Source organism: Dryobates pubescens, chromosome 18 (genome assembly GCF_014839835.1).
Source record: "Dryobates pubescens isolate bDryPub1 chromosome 18, bDryPub1.pri, whole genome shotgun sequence".
Taxonomy (NCBI): Eukaryota; Metazoa; Chordata; class Aves; order Piciformes; family Picidae; genus Dryobates; species Dryobates pubescens.
The window spans coordinates 17,440,710-17,468,000 of record NC_071629.1 but is presented as its reverse complement, the minus strand read 5'-3'; the positions used below and the strand labels follow the sequence as shown (position 1 = coordinate 17,468,000).

The 27,291-nt window shown below is 36.1% G+C and overlaps 1 protein-coding gene across 1 annotated transcript in view; it reads right to left on the bottom strand.

The window, feature by feature from the left end:
* The window catches only part of DIAPH2 (diaphanous related formin 2), a 229,682-nt gene that overhangs the window by 184,669 nt on the left and 17,722 nt on the right, over positions 1 to 27,291 (bottom strand). The window contains exons 2-16 of the mRNA XM_054169316.1: positions 27,208 to 27,240; positions 24,666 to 24,842; positions 23,305 to 23,409; positions 19,000 to 19,020; positions 13,599 to 13,738; positions 13,172 to 13,246; positions 13,020 to 13,089; positions 11,997 to 12,133; positions 10,762 to 10,870; positions 7,962 to 8,072; positions 5,755 to 5,873; positions 4,810 to 4,926; positions 3,605 to 3,723; positions 2,159 to 2,223; positions 291 to 395 (exon numbers count right to left, since the gene is read on the bottom strand). Coding sequence (XP_054025291.1) covers positions 291 to 395; positions 2,159 to 2,223; positions 3,605 to 3,723; positions 4,810 to 4,926; positions 5,755 to 5,873; positions 7,962 to 8,072; positions 10,762 to 10,870; positions 11,997 to 12,133; positions 13,020 to 13,089; positions 13,172 to 13,246; positions 13,599 to 13,738; positions 19,000 to 19,020; positions 23,305 to 23,409; positions 24,666 to 24,842; positions 27,208 to 27,240 — 1,503 coding nt within the window. The remainder of the gene's footprint in view (positions 1 to 290; positions 396 to 2,158; positions 2,224 to 3,604; positions 3,724 to 4,809; positions 4,927 to 5,754; positions 5,874 to 7,961; positions 8,073 to 10,761; positions 10,871 to 11,996; positions 12,134 to 13,019; positions 13,090 to 13,171; positions 13,247 to 13,598; positions 13,739 to 18,999; positions 19,021 to 23,304; positions 23,410 to 24,665; positions 24,843 to 27,207; positions 27,241 to 27,291) is intronic.

The following is a 27,291-nucleotide window of genomic DNA, read 5'->3' as shown; positions in this document are numbered from 1 at the left end:
AAACAAATGCAGGTTGGATTCAAATTCTTCATAGCCTAACAAATTTGTTTTCCCCTCAATACTGCAAGTATCTGTCACAGATATTGACTAGATCAGTATATGAAAAAAAATGTTACCTCCATTAACTATCCTTAATAGATAATACTGTCTTAAAAACAAATCGGTACTCTTGTAACACACATTTCAAACTCCAAGGAGGCAATACACTCCTGGGAAATCAGTTTTCAATTCTTAAAAGACAAAATTAAAAATATTCAACTGTGGAACTTGCTGCGATTTGGTTTTATTACCTGGGTTCGTAGCTGTTTGATTTCTGTTTCAAGTTCTTTGATTTTCTCTTCTCGTTTCTGAAGCTCCGCTTGTGCCTCTTGTCGAGCTGTGAACTCTTCATCAAACTGTAATGATTAACCAACACAGAAAGGTTTGTTCATGCATGTCCACACTAGATGCTGTATTTTCAGGAATTCTTTGAACAACACCACAACTAGAGGAGCAGATGCAGTTTTCTGTGTGTTCTTCTCGTGCCACATAGTAGCTTCAATCAATAAATCATGACACAGAACCACAGACCCAGGTGCTTAGTACTGTGGTATGTTCAACAGGTTTCTCCCCACCCTCAACAGAGCACTGCAGGCTTCTCAAACTAAACTCAACAATATCTCATGCAGTGACCTTAAATCTGAAAATCTATGCAGCGTCAACATTATCAGCCCTAAAAATAACATAAGAAAGGAAGTGATCCCTTAAGTCTTGATTACTCCACATGAAATGAAAGGTCAGTTTATATCCCAATTGTGAGAAACGTGCTGTGTATTTTCATCCTGCTGCTGTTTGCTAGGCTTAAGAGATTATTAGCATCTTTCAAAGATTCCTCAATTCATTCTTCCACAGAAGAAAGCAATCTATCACTAGGAAGAACACGTGTTGAGTGCAACCTGCAATGTACGTGATATAAAACTCACCAGGAAAGCACCACAACAATTTGTTTTCTATAAAGCTCAGACACCATAGTTCCTATTAAAAAAATGCATCCACATTTAGCATTAGCTTCATTTAAGGCTTCATTTGAAACTTGTAATCATCATGCTCAAGAACATGCCTTTTGGTGTGCAGAAGACTTCTTAGTCCAAAACAAACATCAAAATTTTGAATTGTTTTAACATACAGTAACATGTAAATGAACTTTAGCACTACTCCACCTAACGCAGTACATTCCATATCCTTCCACAGGGTGTGGTGTGATTGAAAATGAGCCACTAACATAATTTTGGAAACAGGAATTTAAGTAACATGAGAGAACACATATTAGCAAGGCACTAACCTCACTAGTGAGATAAAGCAGAAGGATAAGCATGAATTTAATTATAAACATCCCAAAAAATTTTTATTATGAGAAATACATTGACCTGGAATTCTTCCTACAGAAGTAATTTTATTTATCTAACCACTCCATTATCTATAAACTGTCCATGACTGAAATAAGACTTGGTTATCGAGGTGCTGATAAAAGACAACTGGACCAAAAGAATGTATCTGTCAGCAAAAAAGGTTCCCAAATGTACTGTAAGAATCCTAAATGTGAATAATGAGGAAATAAATTAATCATTCTCAGAACACTGTAATTAACCATGGGCATTATAAGGAAATAAAGTGGCATTTTAATGTCAGCATCTCTGGACCCAGAAAGTCAACACTTTTCCAAACACTGAATGACACTGCTTTTCAATAAATTTCTTCAGGTTCTAAAAAAAAGCTAGATGAAGTGTTATAAACTTCTCCCCACATTTTTTATCCTTTTCTTTTTAAGCATATACCTGCACTTTAATTATTTAACCCTGACTAAGTGTTTCAGGACAAAATAGCAAAAAGTGGAATGTTTCCCATTAGGTATCTACAGCAGAGGAATACAACTGAAGGTATGTACAGCTAAATACTCTTCTGCTTTTGAGCTCAGCATAAACTGGAATCTGAGCCTTGCACACAGTCAGAGAAAACCCCTGAATCCACAGAGCTATTAATTGAAAACAAACCATGCTGCCTGTGAGAAACACTATTTCTCAGTTTCCACTAAATTTCTACTGTGAAACAAGCCTGTGGTGTCCCTGTCAGGCTTCTGTTCCATACTTTACAAATTTAGAGAGCAATGATTAGGACCCACCTTTTTGGAAAATTCTGCTGCTTTCTTTTCACTCTCTTCAACTTTAGCTTTGTCCACACATGAATCTAGAATTCAAGTAAAACAGTACACAGAAGTCAGGTAAAATGTATCAGAGTTCTGAGGTGTCTTCCAACTACATGGCCTCTGTGACATCATGATGTAAATGCAACAACAAATACACGGAATCACTAGCTTGCTGTCATTTAACACTGGGTGAATTATTTTGATGGGCAAAATTTGCAAATAAGTAAACAAACGGGGAAAAAAAGGTGAGGACAACATCATCAAGAAAAATCATCCATAGTTCTCTCTGACACATCTAAATCTTACACTCTTCTCTTTTACATGAAGCTGCTACTAAATGAGAGGTGGAAAAAAAATATATATATTTTTATACTGTTATCAAGTAATAATTAATTCTGAGGTTTCAAATCAGAACACTTCCTTTCCAGACCAAAACCCAAGCTTTTATTTATTTAACTAAAATTATTCTGTAGACAGGAGAATTTGGATGGACTGTGAAGCACAGATCACGAAGGGCAGTTTTCTTGACTCAGAGGTGGTACAAAGCACTTATACTGACTTCTCATGAAGTGTAAATCTCTAAGCGATTTATAACTGAGGTAAGTGCAAGTAACTGCTATAACTATTGTAGTTCAAAACTGACATGGAGAGACCAAGTAATCTTTAAAACCAGCAGGTCAATGGGAAAACAGTAAGGTGATGGAAGGTCAGGTGATCATGTTGCTAGAGTCATAAGTGACCAGAAAATGCAGACAAATTCCTTAAATACACAGGATATCTTTTCAGCACAGCATCCTTTCCTTGTTCCTTTTGTCACATCACCAAAAAAAGATTTTCCCAAATGAAAGGGTTCTCAAAAGCAACTACTTCCCCCTATGAAATAAATACTGTAGAGATGCCCTTTGTATTTCAGGAACACAATCTACCCCAATCTTAAGAAAACCATAAAATGAGACTTGAACAATCCTGATAATTGCCATTTAAATCATGTATTATTTATTCATCTGTTTCGTTCCCATGTGACATGAATATCTACATTCTCTCAATGCTTTAATTAATTTACCTTAAAGTAACCCCAAATACTTGGAAAACATCACAGAAAACGTTCTTAGAATTAATCATATAAAAATTATAAATCCGTAACAACAGTAACTAAAATTTGGCATTTTTGACAGACCTGGACTTCACAGAATTTATGAACAAGCAAACTCTGGATATTAAAACAGTTTCAGATGGAAGTCAGGATGAATTTGAGAAGCAGTGTCATTTTAGTAAAGACTGCAGAATTTGATCTGGCCTTCTCCACAAGTAAAACTATTTTCAGAAAACTGAAAAAATGCACATAGTCAATTTAAGTCCAGATGGGGTGGGGGGGAAGTGCACTACAGTAAAACAAAGTAAAATTAATTATAGTATACAAACCAACAAGATGAGTAAAATCCACATCCATTCTTCCTCTGCATTTAAAATCGGGGTCCATTCCACTGCAGTGCAATACTATCTGTGATACACACTCTTCTATTATCTTGTAATACTGAGGTCTAACAAAGAACACATTTCACAAGATAATAAGTACATGAACAACCATTTACTCAACATGGAGGGGGGAGAAGGGGTGACATTAACTCCTAATGATGTATCCTAATCATTAGTAAAAGGATCAAGTTAAAAGACTTATTGGTACTCTGGCTAGTAAGACACTTGCCAATTTCTCAGGACAAAATATGCAGTAAGTTCAAGACTCCACAAAATGTTGTGCACTTCTCATTTATTCTTTACCTGACAATAATCAATAATACAAACAAAGCCTTTATTATGTTCACAATATGCTGCAAGGATTATTTTGCACATTCTCAACAGTGAATCCAATCACTGGAAATAGTACCAGTATTCAGTTACAAATGAGTTAATTATTAGCTAATTGCTTGATACACATCTCTACATAACAGCCTCAGGAATCTCTAAGAGTACGAGATTCTATGCTCCGAAGTATTATTCTTTATAGAGCAAAGTATTACATCTCATTTTCACATACCACTGAGTTCTTAAAGTGGGAAACCCTCAAACCTCAACTGATGATACCTCAAACCAAAGAAAAGTTATAAAAATTGGAGATGTATCAGGTTATATTTTACTTCTTAATTTTATCAACTTAGATATCTTTATTATTTTTTATCACCCCTTTACAACAGAGAAATTACTTCCTAACACAATATTTTCTGTCTGGCACTTTAACACTGCTAAGGCACTACGAAGTGAATTTAAGAGATGCTTACATTGAAAACACAAGATACAAGGCACTGTATTTTCTATTATTAGTTATGCAATTAACCTTCAAGTTCTTTAAACTCATGAAGCTATCGAACTTCAATAAAGGAACAAGTGTTCATTTGGTTAAAAGATTTTGGGATAAGGGTGTTAGAGTAAGATTCAAGTCTTTAAAATCAGCATTATTGTATTCAACCAGATCTTTTCAAGATGAACTTTGAGCAGAAAGATAAACAACAACGGCAGCCACAGAGCAACTACTCAAGCACAGCTCTGAGCTACTCAAGTTTACCAGAGTCTGGATTCTGTTTTTCCCCTTACAGGATCCAAACAAATCAAACCTGCCAGCTGACACTTACCGGACATAGTAATCGTTTCTGATGAGAAGGAAATGTTGAAGAATTGACAAGAAGTAATTTTCAGAAGAAGTATCTTTCAACATATTATACAGCAGATGGAACACTTCATTCACATCAGTGGAAACATTCTTAAGGAAATTAAAAGACTTACGAAAACAAAACACCAAACAAAAACCCCACATCCAAACAAACAAATGCATACCAGAGGGGGAAAATAAAGCCCATAACACTACACAATACCCACTCCACCCTGCTTCCTAGAAGGTGCTCGTACTACTCAAGTGAAACTTTTCAACACGCTGAAATGCTACCCTTACTAGTCAATATCCTTTTTCTCCCCCCACTATGATAACCCACAGAAACTGTCCCTTGTTTAGAAACTAAGATCAGAGAGTCACAGAATTGTCAGGGGTGGAAAGGACCTCAAAGATCATCCAGTTCCAACCCCTTCCATTACCACTCAGCAAAATTCTACTACACACCTTTTACCATAGAATCCTACAAACACATTCCACATTAAGCTTTCATTTTCATTCTGAAGGAAGCCAGGCTACTGGCAAATACACACTAGTCAATCACTTGCATTTTAAGTGCTTCAGAACCTACTAGCAATATTGTTACACCTTAGTTATCGTAACTATTTTTTCTTCAAACTAATAATGTTCTATGGATGTAACTGTATATATCCATGCATCATTACAGAAAACATTTACCAAGCTAAACTGCTTATAAAAAACACATTCGGTTCCCAATGCCTTGCATTTGACACAAATGGAACCACTAATTTTATAGAAAAGTTCAGAAAACATAGGAAGCAGAAATAAATCTACTTGAGAAAGGCCCTGACAAGCTACAGAACTGTGACAAACTGCACATTAAGCGTTCAAACCTAAGGTTGATACAATTAAAGACAACAAGTTGTAACACCATTTCTAAAAAGGATATTCCATTTCAGCTCTGATATCATTGAGTCGATGTGACAATTCAATTAAGTCTTCTTCTTTGTTTTCATCAAACACTTTCAGCTGAATATCAAGCTCTTCATTATCCTTATCTTTCAAGCCCTATTTTTTCAAGACATAGTATATCTTACTTTTCCCTTTTATAAAGCAACACTTAAAGAAAGAAAGAATTCCTCCCCCTTCAAAGATCACATAATGACAAAATATAAGATATTAGACTTTGAAACAGGAGTAAGCTGTAATTCAGTGTCAGAGGGTTTTCATAATTGCACAGTTGAGAGAAAATTAAGGCAAAATGTCAGCAAATATAGCAGGTATGGGCTGCAGAACAAATAAGCCTTATAACTGAGTTCTCTTAATGGGACATAATCAGCGATTTATGCTTGTTTATGCCAGAGTTTCTCTTAAAAAAACAGAATATTTTAAAACATTAATTAAAGTGAACTTAAGAAACCTAAAAAGGCATAAAGATTATATGCTTGCAACTTTCTGTTACAAAGTTAATCTAGATCATAGAATGAAACCAATCACAGTACATTAACAAATACTTAGAAGTAAAAAACTAAGACAAAAAATGAAAGCTCAGAGCAAAGAAAAAATTGTTTGTCTTGTAAGCAATATAAATGACTTATCTAATACACTTGGGAAGAAAGTTTAGCTTCTTCCTAGGCAAAGCACAAAAAGGAAAGTAGCTCTAAAGCCCTTAGTTTGAAAGCACTCCATGCTTTAAATGAAAACCAGCCTGTAACTGTTGTGAATTGGATATATACAAACTGAATGGTATGTCTGTTCCCCCAAAAAAGTATAAATTCGTATCACTTCTGATGATTGAAAACCACAGAAGGCCACTGTGAATCTGGGCAGGTTAAGAGACAGATATAGATCCCCTTCCTGATTGTTTTTTATTCATGAAAGTCATACATTTCTTGAAAATTTACCCCTAAGCACAGATATGAACAGGATGTCATCTTGAGATGCTTTGCTGTCAAGGAAATCGCTTTCTAATGCAAAACAGAAACCCCAATTGTCCTCTATGTTCACTCCCTGGAAAATTAGTCAGTCATCTCAGTAAAATGTATGTCACAATTAACACCTCGCAAATAAAAAGGCAGCAAGATGGCATTGTCTATTGTCTATTTTAGTTGATATTACAAGTTATACAAAACACTAACCTTGAGACATAATTTCAGCACAAGAACTTTTTAGAAAAGATTATCACTAAATATTAATTGCTTTTAAATTCATTTCTCAATGTCAGTGCAGTCCACAAAGTTTTGTCAAGATTTATTACAATTCAGTCCATTTGCCACCTAACTCACCCCAATTCTTTTAAGCATTGATTGACTGTGTAAACTCACTTATTTTTAATCTACTGAAAAAGAACTCTGAAGGCTTTCAGATGTTTTATTATTATATCTACATGACACAAAACCTAAATAAATACCTTCAGGAAAATTAACATACACACTTCAGCAAGTTTCAAAACTCCATGCCCTAAAGCCTGGAGGTTTTCATTCCTGACAGAAGTTGATGATTCAAAACTTTGTATCTTAGAAGCTACAGCAATATAACTGTGTTTCAATTAAAAGCAGGCACTCTTTCTTCCATCTTTTGTGAGAAACTTCAGAGTACGTTAATTAGATACATTCTTGATGTCAACAAGGCAACAGTTTCTTGGTTAAGAGTTGTAAATCTAGCCCTCAGTCACAAATAATCATGGACAGCCATATCCATAAAGGTGTACTTCTGTGCAGCTGCATGAAGACGTGCAGTCTCAAAGAGAATGGAGTAGATTTGATTTATCCTTCAAAACTCCTAATGCCTTCTCAGAAAGCAGATTAAAGAAAAACAGAATTCACAGAAAACAGGAACAGCAGATACAATGATTGGCTCCACAGCTAGACTCACATCCACTGCATGTGCTTTGAGCTCCTCATGCTCAATTTGACTACCCTAATTTCATTCCTAATACATGGACTTGCTTCAATTACCGTTCTGCTTTACATGGCTAAAGAGAAACTAAATTTGTAACTGTGATGAATTAAAGTGGATTTGGGACTGATAGTCCTTCCCAGATGTGACTTTGCCCACCACAACCATACAGATCTACTGCTCAAAATTATGTGGTCATCCTCAACAATCACAAGCAGTTATTTAACTGTGACCAATTCCTACACACAAATTACTTACAGGCAATATTTTCTTCAGGCCACAACGTAAAAATTCATTTCTCAAGTGTATCCTGAAATCAAGATCTTCTGGAGAAGTAACAAGGGCATTGATGAGCTGCATACATGCTACCTGTTATGGGAAATATAGGCACAAACCTTGAGTATGCACAGAATGAAAAGAAATGCTATCTTTGACTTTTTAACTATAAAACCAGATATGAAGAGATGGATATTATTTATTATATGGCACACATGAAACACTTGCAACATGAAATACTCTTCCATTTTCACCTTGTGAGAGCTTCTGCTATGTCAAAACTGTAACACATGAAGAACCACATTTTATTTCAGAAAGCTATTCCCACAGTACAGTTCCACACTGCAACTCCGTTTTCTCCCCTGTACCCATCAACCTGAAAACTACCTGGTTCTACAGTAACTGAAAATTAAAGAAGCAAAAAACCAAAAATCAAAAAACACCTCCAAACACCCATAGACAAAATAACTCACATCACCAGGTGTCTTTCCTACTCCCACACAGCACTTTTACAGAATGCCTGAAGTCTCAGGATACTGGCTAATGCTTCAATTGAACAGCTGTGCACTTTAATTGATTTACTTTAACACAGGTAGACAACAGAATAATGCCAAAAGTGCTGATCCACATTAAAAGACTAAAAAGGGACTCCAGGGAAATAATCAAGTTTGGTAAAAGATGTTAACCACAAACAGAAGCAGCGTTAGAGTTGAATAAATAAATAAATAAAAATCAATAGCTGCAAAGAAAAAAAGGCAGATAAAAGCACCCTTCCTGTTTTAATTACATTCACTATTTAGTTTTAATGGAACACCTTATAGAGTCTTAAATTCCTATTAAAATAGTCTTTTCAAAGGCACCTCCTTTATACAGCTGCATCTTCAGATAATGCAGTATCATCATGCTCGCTTGAATGATTCTTGTTATTTTACTGCTATGACATGACTTAACAAGCCAAAGTACATGTCCAATCTGAAATTAATAGAGAGAAGAGGTGCCATCTGCTATGATTGCTTTTGCCAGAAGAGACTCCAGCTTAATGGCTTGTGCTAATACATTACAAGTAAAGAATGATTTTGTCAGAAAAAAAGTTAATGAGTCTTGCAATTGCACCTTTACTGAGGTTTCAGGGGTGGAGGAAGCGGGGGAGCAGGAAAGTTCTGTGGTGGTTCTTGTTTATTTTCAATCAACAAGGTCGTGGAGTAGGAGACAGCTTCAGACAACTTCAAAATGAATTCTTTCATGACAGTATTATTAAGACGAGAAGGTCATTTATAGAAACTTACCGAACATCATTAACACATTAGCTCTGAAAAAAAAGAGCTACTGATAGGAAAGATGGTGCTAATACAACTATAGTTGACATAAAAGATCTAATAATAGAAAAAGCTATCCCTTCCATGCAGGCATACCTGCCCTGCTTGCATTCGATTTTTACATATCTTTCAGCCATGACAGCTGAATTACAAATTTCAGCAATATACAGTTTATGCAAATGTTGTGTAAAGAGGAAAAAAATAAGTTCAAATCATCCTGTAGTAGGATACTCAGTCACTTGGTCTCTATGTAAACACCTGTAGTTACCAAAACTAAGCAATTTTTGTAAGTTTGTGTTCTTACAGCAACCAGAACTCCTGAATTCTTCAGGTGTATACAGAGAGTAAAAAACAACTACATCCACTGACATATAAGGAGCAATGAGCTTGTGACATAAATAATCCTCTCAGGCATATCCTATTTTATAAAAATGTTTTTTACAACTCACTAGATTATCCTTAGAGAAGCACCAGTGGCTGATAAAGTGCAGATGTCAGACTTTTTTTAAAGTCAACCCTTTGATTCACCAGAGGTAAGACAGGATTTATCCTGCACTGTCGTTATAACGGAGAACGACACCAAGTTACCAAGACACTTCACAGCCAAATAAAACTTTGCATTCCCTAGAAAACTTCAGCACAAATAAAAGCTCCTTCAAGACACTTTACTGTCTTCAGAAGATCTGTGCTCATCTATTTCTTCATTCAGTAATGTAACAAAAAAGGCAAACAGTACTAGAAAGTATGTTCTTGCCACAAGCAGTGCAAACAGTAAAATACCTGGAGCTTCTGCTCAGTTAAGGAACTCTGGTTGTGGTTCCAAATTAAACTCAACTACTCACTTCAAGAGCACAAGCCAAACTTGTTCTGTCTTTTTACAAATATGTCTTTTAAATGATGGCCTCAAATGAATATAAGTACAGGAATTTTGAGTTGGACAAGACTGAGGGAGGAGGAGATATTTAAACACGCAGTGCAACTTAGGAGTACTTTTTTGTGCTTCTTCCCTAAATTCAGAAGACACACAGAGAGCACTGCCTCCAACTCCTTGGGGCTCCAATAAGAGTAATCAAAACACTTCAGATGACAGACAGAGCTGGATTTTTATGGGTCCAATAAAGCGCACACAATTCCTGGCCAAGAAGATTGAGCAATGACAAATACTATCAAATGCTTTCACACACTTATTGCATGGGCATTTCATCTGGCACCTAAGAAAAAGCAGCACTAATTGGTCACTTTTTACTAAAGACTTCTTAATCATTTTGCAACAAGGAAGCGAGTTCCTTGTTTTCACACTGTTAACAATTAGCAAATCCAGTATCAGCAGGCCATTTGCATTTATTTTTCCTCTTTTACTGAACATCTGAGTAAAAACCCTAAAAGAGTTTGCTGTTAAGCAATTTGAAGATCATTAAAAAAAATGGAAAAGTATTAGTAAGCATACCCAAAAAAATTAAACCCACCTGCAGCTGTAAGAATTCGTGGTTTTCCAATCCTTCAACAATCTGAGAAAAACGTTCCCTGTTGTGCCTCTCAGCAGCAGTTGTTATAGCACCTAAAAGCTTGTCCAGACTAAGAGAAAGACAAACTGTCAAAAGGCACACCACAGCCAACTCGTTCATTTCAAAGATACTAAGCCCATTCTTTACACACCTCAAGAGCTTCATGCACTGACAGAGAATCAGAATGCATTTATCTACACTTATCTATACAAAGTTGATAACAAACCAAGAATCAATGGTTAAAATATCTGTAACACTGATGTTGAATTAAAAACAAAGTCAATGTATCTCCAAATTGTGGTGACATTCAGGTCAGAAACAACCAGTGAGGAGGGGAAAAGAATATTTACCTTTGCAAGACTGAGCACTAAGTACTAGCCGACATGTTTAACAGCTGGAAGTTATAACAAATTGTCTTTACAGAAATTAAAACCTTTTAATCTATTTGTTGTGCAGATGACAGAGTCTGTACTTTTTTACCTTCAGTAAACTAAGGCACTCAGTAATTCAGAGCCAACATATGCCAGCTGATTATCTGTGCTTCAAAAAGCTCATGGACAAGTGTTACACAACTGGAACTATTCAAGACTTCATAACCAATTTGACAAGGGGGGAAAAAATCCATACATTTGTTGCTGTTTAGTTAGTGAGGTGATACTTTAGTAAAATCAATAAATATATTTATTTCTATATTATTATGTTGTGAACTACTGACAAATATTAAGTGTCAAACCAGTTCATCTTCCCCAGGGAGATGTCCCAGTCTCAATTCTCCCTACAATATTAGGTTCAGTAGTGCCCCAGGCTAACACAGAGGCTTTCCTTATGGCAGTTAACACTTCACAATTTCTGATCACGCTCATCAATGCAACAACTTGTATATTTATTTTTTTTCAGTAGCCATTTATGAGTTGCTATGGCTCATTAAGTCCCATCTTCTTTATACTAAGCAATCATAGTCCTTTCATACCATCCAATTAAGCCATGAGGTTTAGATCTCTGCTCGTTTTCTTCTGTCTCATTTAATACTCGAGTAATTCATCCAAACAGGTACATTTCTTTTCATTTAGACCACATTAACAAAGTAAAGACTTAACATTTGTTTCACTGACAAGTTTTCTCATCCATGTCCAAACTGACAACTCAGAAGCATTAAAAAAAACAAAAAAAACATATTGTTTTCATGTGTTACTTACATATTTTCTTCTCCAACAATGCAGATAGCAGAAAGTATTTTTACTGTTTCAGTCATCATATGTGGTTGCTTCGGATCAATTGCTCTTGATAACAGCAAGAGACTTCTTTCATCTCCTAGAATCCTTTGTAATCCGTACTTGAAGAAACAAAAAGCTTACAGTGAAGAACTTGTATTTGCCTTGAATGCACCTTTGGGCTTCAGACCCTTAGGAATCCTCACACCTCCTCCCTCCCATTTGAAGTTTAGCAACACTGTATTACAGCCTCCAGGCTATACAGCTTGGGGACACAAGTCAGCTCTTCCTATGTTATATTTAAAGCTTTCTCCTAACAAAGAGAGTTAGCTTTTAGGGAAGATTCCATCTCTTTTAAAATCAGATGTCCACCAAAAGACAACTTAGTTTGACTTTCTGTCTGAACTATCTCAACAGTGCATACATTTGATGATTTTCTTTCCTGTAACAGTTTTTGGCAAGTTGAATTTTACACAATGATCAACAGAAATGGATATACTTTTCTGAAACAACTATCTTTATGCATATTCTATTTTGCTTTCCACAGAAAATTACACATTGTGAGATTTGACTAAACCAAGTAATAGTAATCAAAACTAACTGCAATGCACAACCCTATATGCTACAGGTGGGGAAAAATAAACACTTCATTGTGTTAATTGAAATAATAATGTATTGAAATCTGAATTTATAAAGAAATCATTTGCCTTCAATTGCATAAGAAATTATTTCCAAACTTACTTGTCTTCAATCCTTACAACCATCCTCTTTCAAATGTCTTCCTTCCAAAAATTAGTAATAGTTAACAAGACTACGCAAAACAGCAAATTCTGAAAGGTTTATAAACAACACTCTCAGCAAGTCACATCAAGACCTACATTTCCAGAGTCTGTTGACCCTGAATACACAAGCTTTCCCTCCTTTTCTGAGATTCAACAAGCTACATTTATCCTGAAGTGAACCAACGCCACTCATACTACAAGTATCTGAATAGGAAATATTTCTTACTTTATTGTTCATAAACGCTTTGAGGCACTGGATAAGTTTATGTTGATTCTTCTTATCAATACTTTCTTGCCTTGAAGGAAAAAAAATAACATAAGTTCAAACAATCCTTATAAGCCCCTCCACCCCTCCCCTCAGGTGATCTGAATCCTTACTGTTTCTTGTCAAGAAGCTTTTCCAATGCATCCAACAGAAGTCCAAGACCTTCATGTCCAAAATTATTAACCCAGCTAGAAGAAGGAAGAAAAATGTTTTTAATACTTCTTCATAATGGGTAAAACTTGCAGAGTTGTAGCTCCAATACTGCTTCTACATCTGTTCATAGATGCTGTTTTAAGTCTCACTTCCCAGGAAGACCTGATAAACAGTCAAGACAAATGCTTCCAACAACCAGCACCACTGTGAAAGCTGAGCAGATATTGCAGACAGTTGCAAACAATTCACTCACCCAGTGTGCCGAGAACTACTTTCTCATGCTAACAAGCATTAGCATAATTACTCTGGCTTCTAAAAAAAACACTCTCTAACTTTTTATTGCTTAGCAAAAACAGCATGATGAAAACTACAGCAGGTATTACTTACCTGACTGGATTACTCGTTAGAGACACTCTCAAAGACTCTAGACAATTAAGAAGCTTTTCCTCTGAAATTCCAGACCGCAATTCATGAATATATTCTTGTGAAGACAGTGTGCATTCATGCTTGCTGTTTTTCAGTCCACCCTACCACAGAAGACAGAATGCTGCTTAATCTTATACTGATCATAGCAGCATTTAGATGAGAACATGTAAGGTCAATATTTCTGTATGAATTCTAAAATCACCATTTTCCCTGTTACAACTATTAGAGGGACTTGACTTCTATGTGTCAAAAGCAGTTAATCGTTTAGGTTTTGCCTCACCAGGGTAAACACTTTCCCGGAACCTTGTTCGTTTCTTTCAGTGAAGTGCATATAGTACACCTCGGATACAAACATTTCATTCCATCATTTAGTTTATTAACATGTTCAAGTGCTACACTCTCCCATTTAACATTCGAGTCATTAACACTATACTAGAAACAACCATAAACAGAGAGACACACAAAAACCCCACACTTGCTCTTAAGTTTGTGTGATCTTTCCCATCTCAGAAAATCTGTGCAACATCTCTATGGACATATCTTGACTCTTCTGCAACGTAAATGAAGAAGATAAGCCACTGAAAATGACTTGGAAAAGCAGCTGGTATCCCCCAGCTGTTAAATAAGTGTTTTCAAAATCGTATAACTGCACAACTCAGTTGCTTGTTATACCATAATTCCAAATTCAGACACTAATAGAGAAGGTTTCAAGAGAATCAAAAGATTTGACAAAGTGCTCATCTCCCTGCTCAGGTGTCATTACAGAAGAACAGCCACTTACAAGCTGTTTCAATACTAAAATACCTGATAATCAGTTTTCAGAGATGTAGTATTCAAAACCATGAGGAATATAGAAAACATTTTACCAACGGGTGCAACTAATCTCCTGTCCAGCTCTGCCAAGTTGCAGACAAGTAAGCTTATCTCAGAAGAGTGATTATGATTAACATGCAGTTCCTAAAGCTCCATAGTTGTAAATGTGCTGTTGAAGGGAACCTGATAAAGATGTCATGAGTGTAAAGAAGATCACCTGACCTAGAATAGGATTTATATGGTTTGGAGTTTAATTGTATCACTAGGAAGTACTTCAACTACTGCAATCTTATAATTGCTTCTATTTCAAATAAAACAGTACAGTTTTTATGAAGGCACTTGTTTGTTCTATTCAAATTCCTACTGTTGATTTTCCAGAAACTACACTATGTATGACTAATGACAAAATGCAGACAACAGTGTCCCCTAGACTAATCAATTTGGAAGACATGTCTTGCGGTCATGCATAGCACCATTAGCTGGACAACACATGCCAGTTACACATCAAAAGACCAAGACAAAGATGAGCAAATAGGAGGTTGATAGTGACAGATGATAGTTCCTTTATATCCTAAACAAAGACATATTCTTCCACAGAAGGAAAAAGAAATGAACTGGTGGAAGTTATCTTTGTCAGAGTAGGAATTGATTTCCAATCTGGTATGTATATTAGCACTACACATTAGAAAAATCATCACAGCTCAGAACAATCATCACTCTGGAAGACCATAAGGTAAAGAAGTAGACAACAGAACAGCTTTATGCTGTTCAATGCACTGGGCAGACACAGAAAGATTTTCTGTGTAACTGATGTACACCATGTACACAAGACTGGATAAAGTTTTCATTGTTTCAGACAACAGCCATTCCCCAAACCTGAAGAGTAAAAGAAGAGAACAGAAGCACTGCTGGACACCACAAAATCTATACAGAGATGATATAATGGCAACATCAATCAAATGCCATTCCATGTTAAGCCAGGCTCTGAAAAGCACTCTAGAATGAAGGATGTATTTGTTTCTCAGAAAATATTATTTCCCATGGTTTGCCCTTCCACTGTAGTCTGCTGCAAGCTCCAAAGAAGATTCCTATGCAGATGTGGCATTTAAGGTCTTCGCTATGTTGTTTTGAGGTTTATTTCATAGTTAAACCAAGGCATGCTCCTGCTGCCTCCTGTGTCTATGCCAAAGTGAGACCCCTCTCCACTTCCCAGGCCCTTGTTTCCAGAAGCTTGAGGAACTTACAGCATCATCTCCTAAGCCTCCTTACCTGCCTTACAGGGCAGGCTTACTTACTCATCACTGCTGTGACTAAGCACCTTTAAATGCATAGAAATAGGAACCATCTCCTCTTCCTCTTTTGCCCTCACTTCCCTATTCCAAGAGATTAACTGAAATACTATTCTTAAGTAATGGAATGACTTTACATGGCTCCAATTTTAATACATGCCTTTCACATTTACTTGGAAGTACAAGGTCTCAGTGAAAGGTATGCTTTATATGAGAGCACCTAATAAAATGAAGGCAAGGTACAAAGAGAGCTGGAGGCTTAGATCCAACACCAGAACTTTTAGAGGTTAAATCAATGCATAAAATAGAAATGTCTCAGAAATCATTTTGAGACCAGTTACACAGAATCATATAGAATCACAGAATGGCAGGGGTTGGAAGGAAACTCTAAAGATCAAGTCCAACCTTGCTGCTAAAGCAGGTTCACATGGAGCAGGCTGCAACATACCAGAGCAGGACATTCACAGTACTGCAATTAAGATATACAATTATTCATTTGTGATAGCTCAGATGAAAGCAATGAAGGTTTTTGGGGGGAGGAAGTTCAAGGGAACTGCTGGAAGTCTCACACGCACAAACAAAACAAAAAAGTATAAAAAGACAGCCTACCTCCCTTTAGCATGAAAGGGGTATAGGTAAACGATTCAGATCTGTGTGCAGGACAGAGTCTTTAAGGCACAACACTGACAGAGACAAGACAGCCACCTTACAATAGAGGATATAGTGATGCAAGATAAACAAGGATTGTAGAAACCTGGGCACCAACTAAATATTTTAGAGATTACTATTTCACTTTATTGTAATTTACTCCTCGTATTGTAATTTATTCCTCACTCAGGACTTAGCACACCATAATGCTGGGTGTTTGCTAAGGGTGTGCCACTAGAGGCCTGGAAACAAGCTTGAGAACCAGTATCTAACAAAATAGAAAAGCAAAAGCACTTTGCCCTCCATGGGGAAATACAAAGATATTTTATCTGTTTTGTGGAAAAGAACTGTGGAGCACACCTCAACCACATGGATGGGTTGTAACAGTTAAAACAGAAGATTAGAAAAAAAAACTTGCAGAAACTACCCATCTGTGAGGCACTAGACAATTCAGATATCAACAGGACTCAAGCTAAAACTGAGTTCAGCTGAAGAATTTGAAAGTATATCGTTCCCATGAGACAAGGTTTACTTCAGTGAGACAGCTGGCAGTCTGCAAACTGAATAGAAACCTCACAAAAACAGAAGTGGCTACTGCTAGCCAAGTCATCATACACCTGTTCCACAATTCAGAAAAATAAAGTGCTCTTAAAAATAAACAAGCAACTGATACCAGCATCATTATTAATGAAGTGAAAGTGAAGTTACTTTTTCCCCTCACCAATTGCTAACTGGTGTGTTTTTGTATGCTATCAACAATTCTCTTTCTATCTCAGGCAAAGAAACAGATATATTTATATTAGAGTACAGTAAGGTCAGGAAAGACAAGGCTGTGGGGGTGGTATGTTTGGTTTTAGCTAAGCAATAAAAGCCTTCTCAAAGATATTTTTTAAACCACGTCTCCTCTAGTTGTTGCACATTTGACTTGGAAAAATAGTATCCTTGTTAAGATTTGAAGAAACAATCTATCATCTCCTGAACTAGACACCTGAATAGAATAGAATTAACTGGGTTTGAAAAGACCTTTTATATCATTGAGTCCAACACTATCTAATCAACTAAACCATGGCACCACGCACCCCATCAAGTCTCTTCCTAAACACCTCCAGTGATAGTGACTCCACCACCTCCCTGGGAAGCCCATTCCAATAGCAAATCACTCTCTCTGAGGAACTTCTTCCTAACATCCAGCCGAAACCTCCCCTGGCACAGCTTGAGACTGTGTCCTCTTGTTCTGGTGCTGACCACCCAGGAAAAGAGACCAATCCCCACCTGGCTACAACCTCCCTTCAGGCCGTTCTAGACAGCAATAAGGTCTCCTCTGATACTCCTCTTCTCCAGGTTAAGCAACCCCAGCCTCCTCAGCCTCTCCTCATAGGGCTAATTCTACTTGAAACATCTATATTAATGCCTTACAGATAAACAGAAGATACATAGCTCCCATTTCAATGCAATTATCACTGTCAATAAAAGCAAGGAAAGATTACTTTGCAGTCAGCTAAAAGACAAGTGGGCATGAGTCCTTGAGATCCCAAGTAAAACTCAAAATAAGTTCAAGGTCTGAACACCTCATTAACAGACAAATCTCTTCTCCACAACTGTCACTACCGCTCAACATCCCCATGAACAGCCCAGAACTCTCCTCCTCTCTAACCACAATCAACATATAAATCTTCAGGAAAATAACTACATATGCCAGAAGATGCAATCAAATCCCTAAAAAACTTCCATAAAAACACATATTGACAAGCAGCACATCAAAACACATGCATTCTGTAAGTAACAACATGCAGAAGCCATACCCTTAAGAGTGACGTTTCTTATTTTACTATGCCACTAGTCATCTGCACAAAATCATGCTTTTAATGCACAACTATACTTGCTCTCCATCAGACCCCAAATTAAAAGTTATGGGGAAGAAAGCAGATGCTATAGAGTTTCTTCATTACCCATATACCAGCCTCCTTTAGAAAGTAAACTCTTCACAAAGAGGCTCTTCAGGCAAATTCATGTCATAAGGAAATTGCATGGCAGCAGGAGTTATTTGAAACTGGTTTTAACTCACTGAACTGGAGAATTAATAATTTGTCCCCCCAAAAATCTAATACCTTTAAATGCCTTTATTGTGAAGATTTTCTCAATATGCATAAGAACCAGAACTGTGTACAAAACTAAGTAGTATAGGGTGAATACAGGCAGGAAAGTCTGTTTAAAGACCCCCCCCCGAATAAAACAAAGCCAACAGCAATTTCCTTCTCCCTATGCACCACATCCTTAGTTTCATGTGACTGCCTTCAATAACAAGCAAGACAAGCCTAAATTTTATCTATTGCTCACAATGAACAGCTGAGTTCTCAGTGAGCCTGAAGTATTTGGAAATAGAGTGCTGAAAACTCAAAACCAAATCCTTCAGAAGCGCAATCAATGATCTTAAACTGCTAAGATAAACATGACTGAGGTAGTTGGTTATTATTTTCATTTTAAAAAGTGATTCAATTATGCCCAGTGAACTTTAAAAAACAAGGTAAAAGTAAAAATTATTCCAGCCTAATCTCTAAAAAAATAGGAGTGTATTTATAAGAAAAAAATAAAACTATCATGTTGATACTCACCGGAACTTTACTTCCGACTATCTGCATGCAGTGATCAGCCAAGAGAGGTTATTGTGTAAAAAAGATAACAATAATACATAAATAAAAGTACTTAGTAGGACGTAGCATCACACAAATCTTTCAGTGTTTAATCATTAGTAGGAGTAGTTACATTCTTTTATTACTCTGTTATATTGTTCAAGAGTTAAAACTTCTCAACAGGAAAACAATAGTTCTGCTAACTCATTTGAAGTTCTCAGGTTCCACTGCTGAGGCATCAGTATTTTATACATTTGCAAGCAACTGAACATCTAGTTTGACATCTGCATCCTGAAAGCTGAAGAGATATGCCATTTTGTTAAAATGATATATAAAATACCTGACCTGATGACACTGAGAAAATTACCAAAAAACCCTAATGGCATACGGACTTCCTTGTGCATATAGCAACTTCATTTATTATGGAGCTTTCCATTTATTCAGATGATGTCATCACTGAATTTAATTAAGTTTTCGTAATCAAAATCATAGCCTACAGTTATAAATCTAACTTGCATTTCAGAAAATCTCATGTGGCATTTTTCCTCAACTGCTCAGTATGGATGCTTTTAATTACATGGATAATTAAACAGTGATTTTCAGAATGACATCTTCTCTTTTCTACCATGGAACAGCATCTCCGCATATTCATGAAGCTGACTTCACATGGAAGAAACTGCAGAAAGGCAACACATCCCTGTCCTGTTGTATGACTTTGCCCAAATCACTACATTGCTGTGAACACCAGGACTATGGACTTCTGCTTAAATACCCCAGGTCTTTCTCAGCCAGCTCTTTGATGCAATTCAACAGCAGTCAGTTTAGGCAGTAACTACTTTGATCTGATAAAGAGCCTTAGTATGATTTTGTTCTGAGATCTGAATTTGAGTCTATCTGTTCAGCCTCTGCCTTCTTCATTTTCTACTCTTATCTTTTCCATTTATTTTGGTTTTTTTAGGAAGTCTTTCAGAAGGCAGAAGTCCCCGAAAGTCTTTCACAATGACCTCTTCTCCACCCTTCCTGGCAAAGCTTCCTCTAGAGCCACAAGATGAATTATCATCATCAAACACTCTCTTTTCCTGCTTTACAACCTTCTCTCACCAATGTTCAAGTCATTCAATATGGCATTGGATGTCCCAAAGTTCAACTCCAAAACAATATTCTGAGCCTTCACAATCTCCCATGGATAATTTTCATGGTCAAGAATCCTTCTCTTCTAGTGAGAGAAGGAATCTGAAGCCAGACAATCAGTTCACATGAAAGAATCCATCTTACTAGCTTCTATACTTCCTCTATCTCCCAAAGAAAAGGAAAGTTTTTTTTCCATCCATTGAAAAAAATCAAGGTTTCTTTCTCAGTACAATGTTTCAGAAAAGCATGGTCAACATGCTGCAGATGGCACACAAGGCAGGGAAAATAAAGCACCAAATTTAAAAATAATTTGGTTAAGACAGCATCAGCAAATGAGGATGGTGTTTTCAAAGGAGAGGAAAGAGCTCAAAAGCCTAACTAAAACACAAAATGAAGTGGAAGAAGTATCACAGCAACTGTTAAGTGTGTTCTGTGAGCTCTAAGCAGAAGACAAAGCTCACGTATTTTCAGCATAAAAAAAGGAAGCCAGATGAACAATTATCTGTGACCAAAGGAAGAGGTAGAAAACATTAAGAAAGATCATTTTGAATGCAATCAGCATTTTCATGGAAGACAAGCCTGAAGAACAAGTTTTACAGTTTGTGATGTAAATAAATAAATAGGTGAGGGCTAGAATTCAACTGAGCAGAATAGAAGTTTAACTAAACAAAGACAAAATTTACAATGAAAATGAGGTTTTGCTTTAGTGTAAGATTCCAATCAGCATTTTACAGAAGAACTCTACTCCTGTTACAATTTTAACTCTGTTAAGAGGTTAGCTATTTAAAAGTTAAATTAGGGTAAGAGACCACAGAAAAAAACACATTTATGTTTCAGAAGAACCTTAATTTATTCCATTCAAATGCTGTGATTCAGTTGCAGGAAGAACTGCCTGAAGCACACACACTTTGACACAATCCACTTTTCCAATAGGAAAAGCATTCTGCGTATGTATAGAAGATACATACTGGTGCAAGCTTTAGTTCAAAGCTCATACTCATGTATGAGGGCATTTGGGAGGTTTACATTGTTTAAAAAATAGTTAGCAATTCTGGAAAACTCATCCCCAGTGCTGTTAAGGTTCCCATGCTGTAGCGCACGTGGTGGCAGTGATGCAAACTGTTAATGTTTTCAGCGGTTAGACATGCAATGACAGCCATGCATTTCTTACTCGGCCACAAAATTATGCTGCATGAGACAGATGGATTTCATTATCAGTCTGTAAGAGCTCATCATTGTCCAAGTACTTTTTGGGAAAGAACTTTAAGTACTGTGAAAGTTTTTACTGCGCCAATAAAATATTTTTGCTTACTACAGAAAACTTGAGATTTAACATTGATCATCAAGGAAAGAGAAAAACCTTACAAGACACAATCAATAGTTCCCAAAGGTAGTCCAGGCAAAGTATATTAACAGGAAATTTCATAATACTCAGTGCATAAACTTGAATAATTCTCCAATAACTTGCACATTTTACTACATCATGCTTTAAGCATTGGATTCCTTCCATGACAGACTAAGAGACTGTGGATTTTGTTTAAGATGAACTCATGCAGGAACATCACTCCCCTCAGAAATGTAAATCACCATTTCCACATTATAATGCAGGTTTTTTCCTCATTTCAGTTAAGAATGTTTAATGCAAAGCATTTGCATTTAATAATTGCATGTCATTGTAATTTTAGCTGTTTGAAATTTAGTTCTGCAGAGATGATTTTAGAGGTTAAAAGAAAGACAAGTCAACTGTACTGCTTGCAGTCCATGCTTATAGATTCATTAGGCAGACAACATAATCTTATTTGCCAATTTATTTCACTATAAAGTAGATTATTTAATACTATCTTTATTTAGCGCTCAGGCTGAGCTCTACAGAGCTGCTAGCAGCGCTGCCATTATGTATTTGAACAATTATTCTGCAGTCTTCATCTCCAGTAACTTTTTATTGCAAACAGGAACTTCAGAAAATTTGAGATTCATCCTAATTTCCAAATAAACATTGACTAATTTCATTGAAGAATTATGCTTCAAGTGATAAAATTTGCTGTCAGCATACTACTGCCTCGTGGATACCCCGAGCTACCTATCATTTCTACTTCTCCCCTCTACTGCTATACATTTGGTTCCTCAGAATTCATCACTAGCTTCTTTAAAACTCTTTATACAACAAATAGTGTCACTAATCAGGACTAATCCTATTTCAAGGAAAATCACAACACATATATATACACATCTGCTATATATTTACCTGTTATACATATACATACATATGTTTTTGTGGCATATTTTCCTTTGATAAGGACTACACTTGTCCTAGTCAATCTTCAGCATATTACTATCATATTTTACAACTAATTAGTACTACTATTTGCCCTGCTGCAGAAAATAAATTGCAGCTCTTCACTATTTCAAGGTCTTTTTCTCCACCTCAACAAAAGTTGGGGCATCCACTCGTTCTCTTATACTTATGGCATCCCAAAGCAGACTTCAAAAACTCTGCATGAAGGATCCATCAGCTAAGGGTTAATCCATCAACTAAAGTACAGAGAATCAACACAAATGAAAGGTCTGAATGTGTTTTTTTCCTGCTCAAAATACAATTTGAAACTCATTTGAAGACCATCTTTTCACTAAAGGAATAATTTTATTGTTTTTACCCTGAGAACATTTATTATTCATCAGTCTTCAAGCCAGCTACAGTACTCAACATACTCAAAATATGCTGAAATACTTCAATTTTAAAGATTTTCAATATTTTGTTTCCCTGCTTCTAACAGCAAATTGTACATCTAGCATGTACATCATCAATCAAAACTATGAAGGCGTGCTTTTCCTTCCAAAACCTTTTGATACCAAAAATTTGTAAGATTAATGCCAGAGAACTACTCTCAAGTTCCATCCACTACTCTACATCACTTGGATTTGTAATTTCTTATGCTTTTCAAGAAAGCATCAAGTTTTCAAGCTGTCCAACAAGTGAAATACTACCCTACAGATGCAGCTGCAATCATTTTAAAATACATCAGTATGTACACATCTTTTATTTTTTTCCCCTCTACCCCTCTTCAAAGATAAATCCAGACCAAAAAAAATTCAATGTCTCAAGTCTGAAAAGCTAAGCTTCTCACTTCCATCTGTGTTGGAGAGGTAACTACTTACGGATTTGGCAGTTGCAGAAATGTATTGGACAACCATCTCACGTTTTGTAGTCAAGTCTTTATCTCTTAAAGGAGCTTTTCGTTCTTCGTTTAGATTCATGTCTTCCTGTAAAGAAACAGGCCACAAAACAATCAAGAGTCTATTGCACACCTTCCTGTAAATTCTTAAACAAAGAGATTGTTTTTAAATATACAGAAATTACTTCTTCTATCTGAAAATATGAATCTGTTCCAACTAACATCTTTTAAACAAACCTAAAAATCTAAATAGTCTGCTAGATTAAATCTTAGATGTCTGTTTCACCATAACAGCTGATGAAATACAACATGTAGTTATTCCTAGTCATGACTAGTCTTGCCATTACAAGTCAGAGCAACTTCAGTTTAGCAACTAAGACCAGTAAATGTCATTGTAATCATAGAATGGTCTGGGTTGGAAGGGACCTCCAAAGGTCATCTAGTCTAACCCCCTCTGCAGTAAGCAGTAATAACTTACTAGTTTATTGCTTACTGGATTATTAGTCTCTGAAAGACAGACTTATTGTCTGCTTCAATTACTATTACTGGGAAAAGTTAAAAATTCATCTCTTAATCTAACATTCTAATTAAGCAAGTATTAATTAACACTTATCAGATTTCTCAAAAGAGATTCACCACTTCATTGAACACAGAAGAGCTACACAATGGACCAAGACACTTCTTAGGCCATACTAATGGTATAGATCTTTACAACATTTTTCAAGAATGATACAGAACACAGTATTTCCAACAATATTCAAAAGGCTGCATTTCCTGACACTTTGTACGTCATCATCAGTGTGCATAGCAGAATTCACACACATTTACTTCAAAAGTTTGTTTCTGGATGACTAATAGGAAAGCTTACTTGTGAGTAGAATCAGAATCACAAACCTTGACAAGAAAGACAGAAAACATTCAAAACCATACAAATGTTACCTTTTTCTACACTAAGACTTTATTAATGGAAATTACTATTCTCCAAAGCTACTTGCTTCAGTTTATTTTAAACTATACTTCAACAGCCATGTCTAACTACTGCAATTAAGGTATACAGAGGGTATCTAATGAAGCAATCAACTGCTGAAGATTTTTATTTCTGGCTTTTTCCTTATGCTTTCTCTGTAGAAGTAGACCAAGCAATTTAAACATGTGTAATAGTAGTACTCTATCAGGGACTCAATTGTTTATGTACCAATTTAAACAGGTCTATCAGGCCTATGCTGTGAACTCCCAAGGAGTTAATTTTTGCCAAATGACAGCATTTGAAATCACTACTACAGAATAAATGCCAACATGAAAACAAACTAAAACCTCATAAAACAACATAGCATGTTATCTTACCATCATCTTTTCAAAGAGATCCATAACTTCCTTTTCTGATAAGTTCATACAACGCTCATCAACAAGCGCCTGGGCAAGTGGAATTTCACTTATAGAAGGCTGAGAGTCAATAGGATGCTGAATAAGAGGTTTCTCTTTTTTCACTGCTGATTTTCTGAAGGTGGTTATTCTGTCACGCTGTGAAGACATCCATTTAAAAATAAGCAGAAATAGAAATACAAGAAAGCAGTCAATTCAATGGCAGCAACACACACATTTTTAGTTAATCCAAGCAGCAGAGTTAAAACTCAAAACTGAACTGTAAGTAAAAATACTCAGATTCAAAGATTACTTTTCAGAGGAAGACAACATTTAAGGTATATTGACAACAGGTCACATGCAAAAGGGACACAACTATTTCTCATAGTTCCAAAAGTACACCATCTATCTTTAACTTTTGGCATCTCAAAATCTTGAGTTCATCTTCTCATATTACTCCCCCATTATCCTAACAGTGAATAAATATGGCACCACAAGGTAATGTCCAAGCGTTCCTTCACCTGAAGAGCTATAAGTCTTTGGAGGACAACTGAAAAAGCCAGTGCTGGGAAGAAGGTACTCACAAATTCATCAGGCTTATAAAAAGTCCTGCTAAAGTAAAAGTTTGTAGAGGAATTAATGCTCCAAGAATAGTTTACAATTCCTTGAAGATTTTTTTTTTTTTAGTACGGGCTCCTAAAATAAGTGCATAATTTTAAAAAGCCATCTAATGGATTACTGACAGAGAAGCAGCCACCCATAGTTAAACACACAGAAGAGACATTAGAGAAGCATGTCATAGTCTGCAACAACCTTTCACTGGTTAGGGCTGACTTGTTTATGCCTTATACCAAACCCCCCACCTTTCTTTTTTTTAAAGCATGCTTGCGCAGTTAATTTGTTAATATAGGAAACAACTAACATGAGCACCTTCCTCATAAGGCCATTTATTACTATATCAATATATAACTATTCCAAACAGTATTTTTAATACTAATGTTGTTAACTACATATCTGTGTTCATTTTGAGAACGTTTATAGAGATTTTTCTTCATATTGACTGTTTGCCTCAACAAATACTTGTGTATTTGTTTCAGGCACTGAATAGCCTTAGGAAGATGTGCTTCCATCTAACAGCAGCTTATGTAGGGTTACCAATACCATTCATAGCAGTTATTGAGATCTCTATGAAGAAACATAAACCCAAACATCTATTTCATGCAATTAGCCTCCCTTAGAAGTAGAAAGTTTAATGGAGTGTTTCATTTGTAGGAAAACTGAGTTTATTCACTTAGTCCGGTTCGGAACAGAGGCATATGAGGAAGTGTTGTGGTAAATAAAAAGAAAAGCTCTCTCTTTTTGTTGCTGTTTTGTTTCTTAGTTTCATTTGGTTTGTTATTAAGTTTCTTTCATTGTTTTTTGAGATCCTAAGAGACTACCTTAAATTTTTGAAGGGAAAGTATCCCTAGATAAGCTGCATGTCCTCTGAACTTCTTTGGAGGTTTGTTTTCTGTTTGTAGTTTTGAGGGAAGGGGTTTGGGTTTCCTTCTTCCTTGAAAGTCTTGTATTTGTGGACAGAAACACATTACCTACAAGGATACTGTTAATGTCTTTAGCAAAGCATTATTACTTTAACCCCATTTTTTCCCTTATTAGAATATTGCACATTTTTTGAAACTACAATTAGGGCATAGCCTCTGTAAAGGCCAAAGATATGACATCATGCCTGAAAGGCAGTATTCAGAATTAGCCAATATATATCAAGTGCCAGTTTACTGCTCACTTGCATTAAATACCTCTTCCAGCAGTCACAAAGCCAAAGTACCATTTAGATCAATGTCATGATACTGTAATCTGTTTAACATATACCTTATTAACAACAAATTTGTTTAATCAGACTGCAACAGTGAGATCACTTTAAAGCCACAAATCAATCTTCTACATGATTTTTAGATACAATTTCTTCATTTCAGACATCTAAGTAATGATTAACTAAGAGCCCAGTGGGGCTTAACTACTACAAACTCTTATTTTCTATTTATATAATTTTACTGCAATCTATCTTGATATAGGTTCCTGTGAAAATAGTTTGGCAGAAGTTTCCAAGTATCCAGAAGTACCAAGTTAGTGCTACTGAATACAAAATTGGCTTTCAACATACAGTGGACATTATTCACCCACAGTGGTTCCACATCAGTTAGTTGCCACACTACTCAAGAACCACTGCAGATTCTTTACTGTTAAAAAGGTCAAAAGACAGAACACTTGAACAACAGTTCTGACATATCCACAGGATTACTAATGTATACAGAATGTGCTTAAAAATGTTTCACAAAGTGCATATTAATAATTCCTCCTCTTCAACTGAGGTTCAAACTTTAGACATTCCAGGAGAGCAACAAAATTTGCTGAAATTGTATGCTTAATATCCTTATAAGAACATGTTACATTGTCCACAGCGTTTAGTACAACAGCATGCAGCGTGGAGTTACCATTGCAAATAAAGATGCTACAAAGACCTTACCACATCATCTGCCAAAGTTTTTATTTGAATATTCTATTAAAACAAAGACAAAACACACACACATCAAAGGGGGGAAAAAAAGTA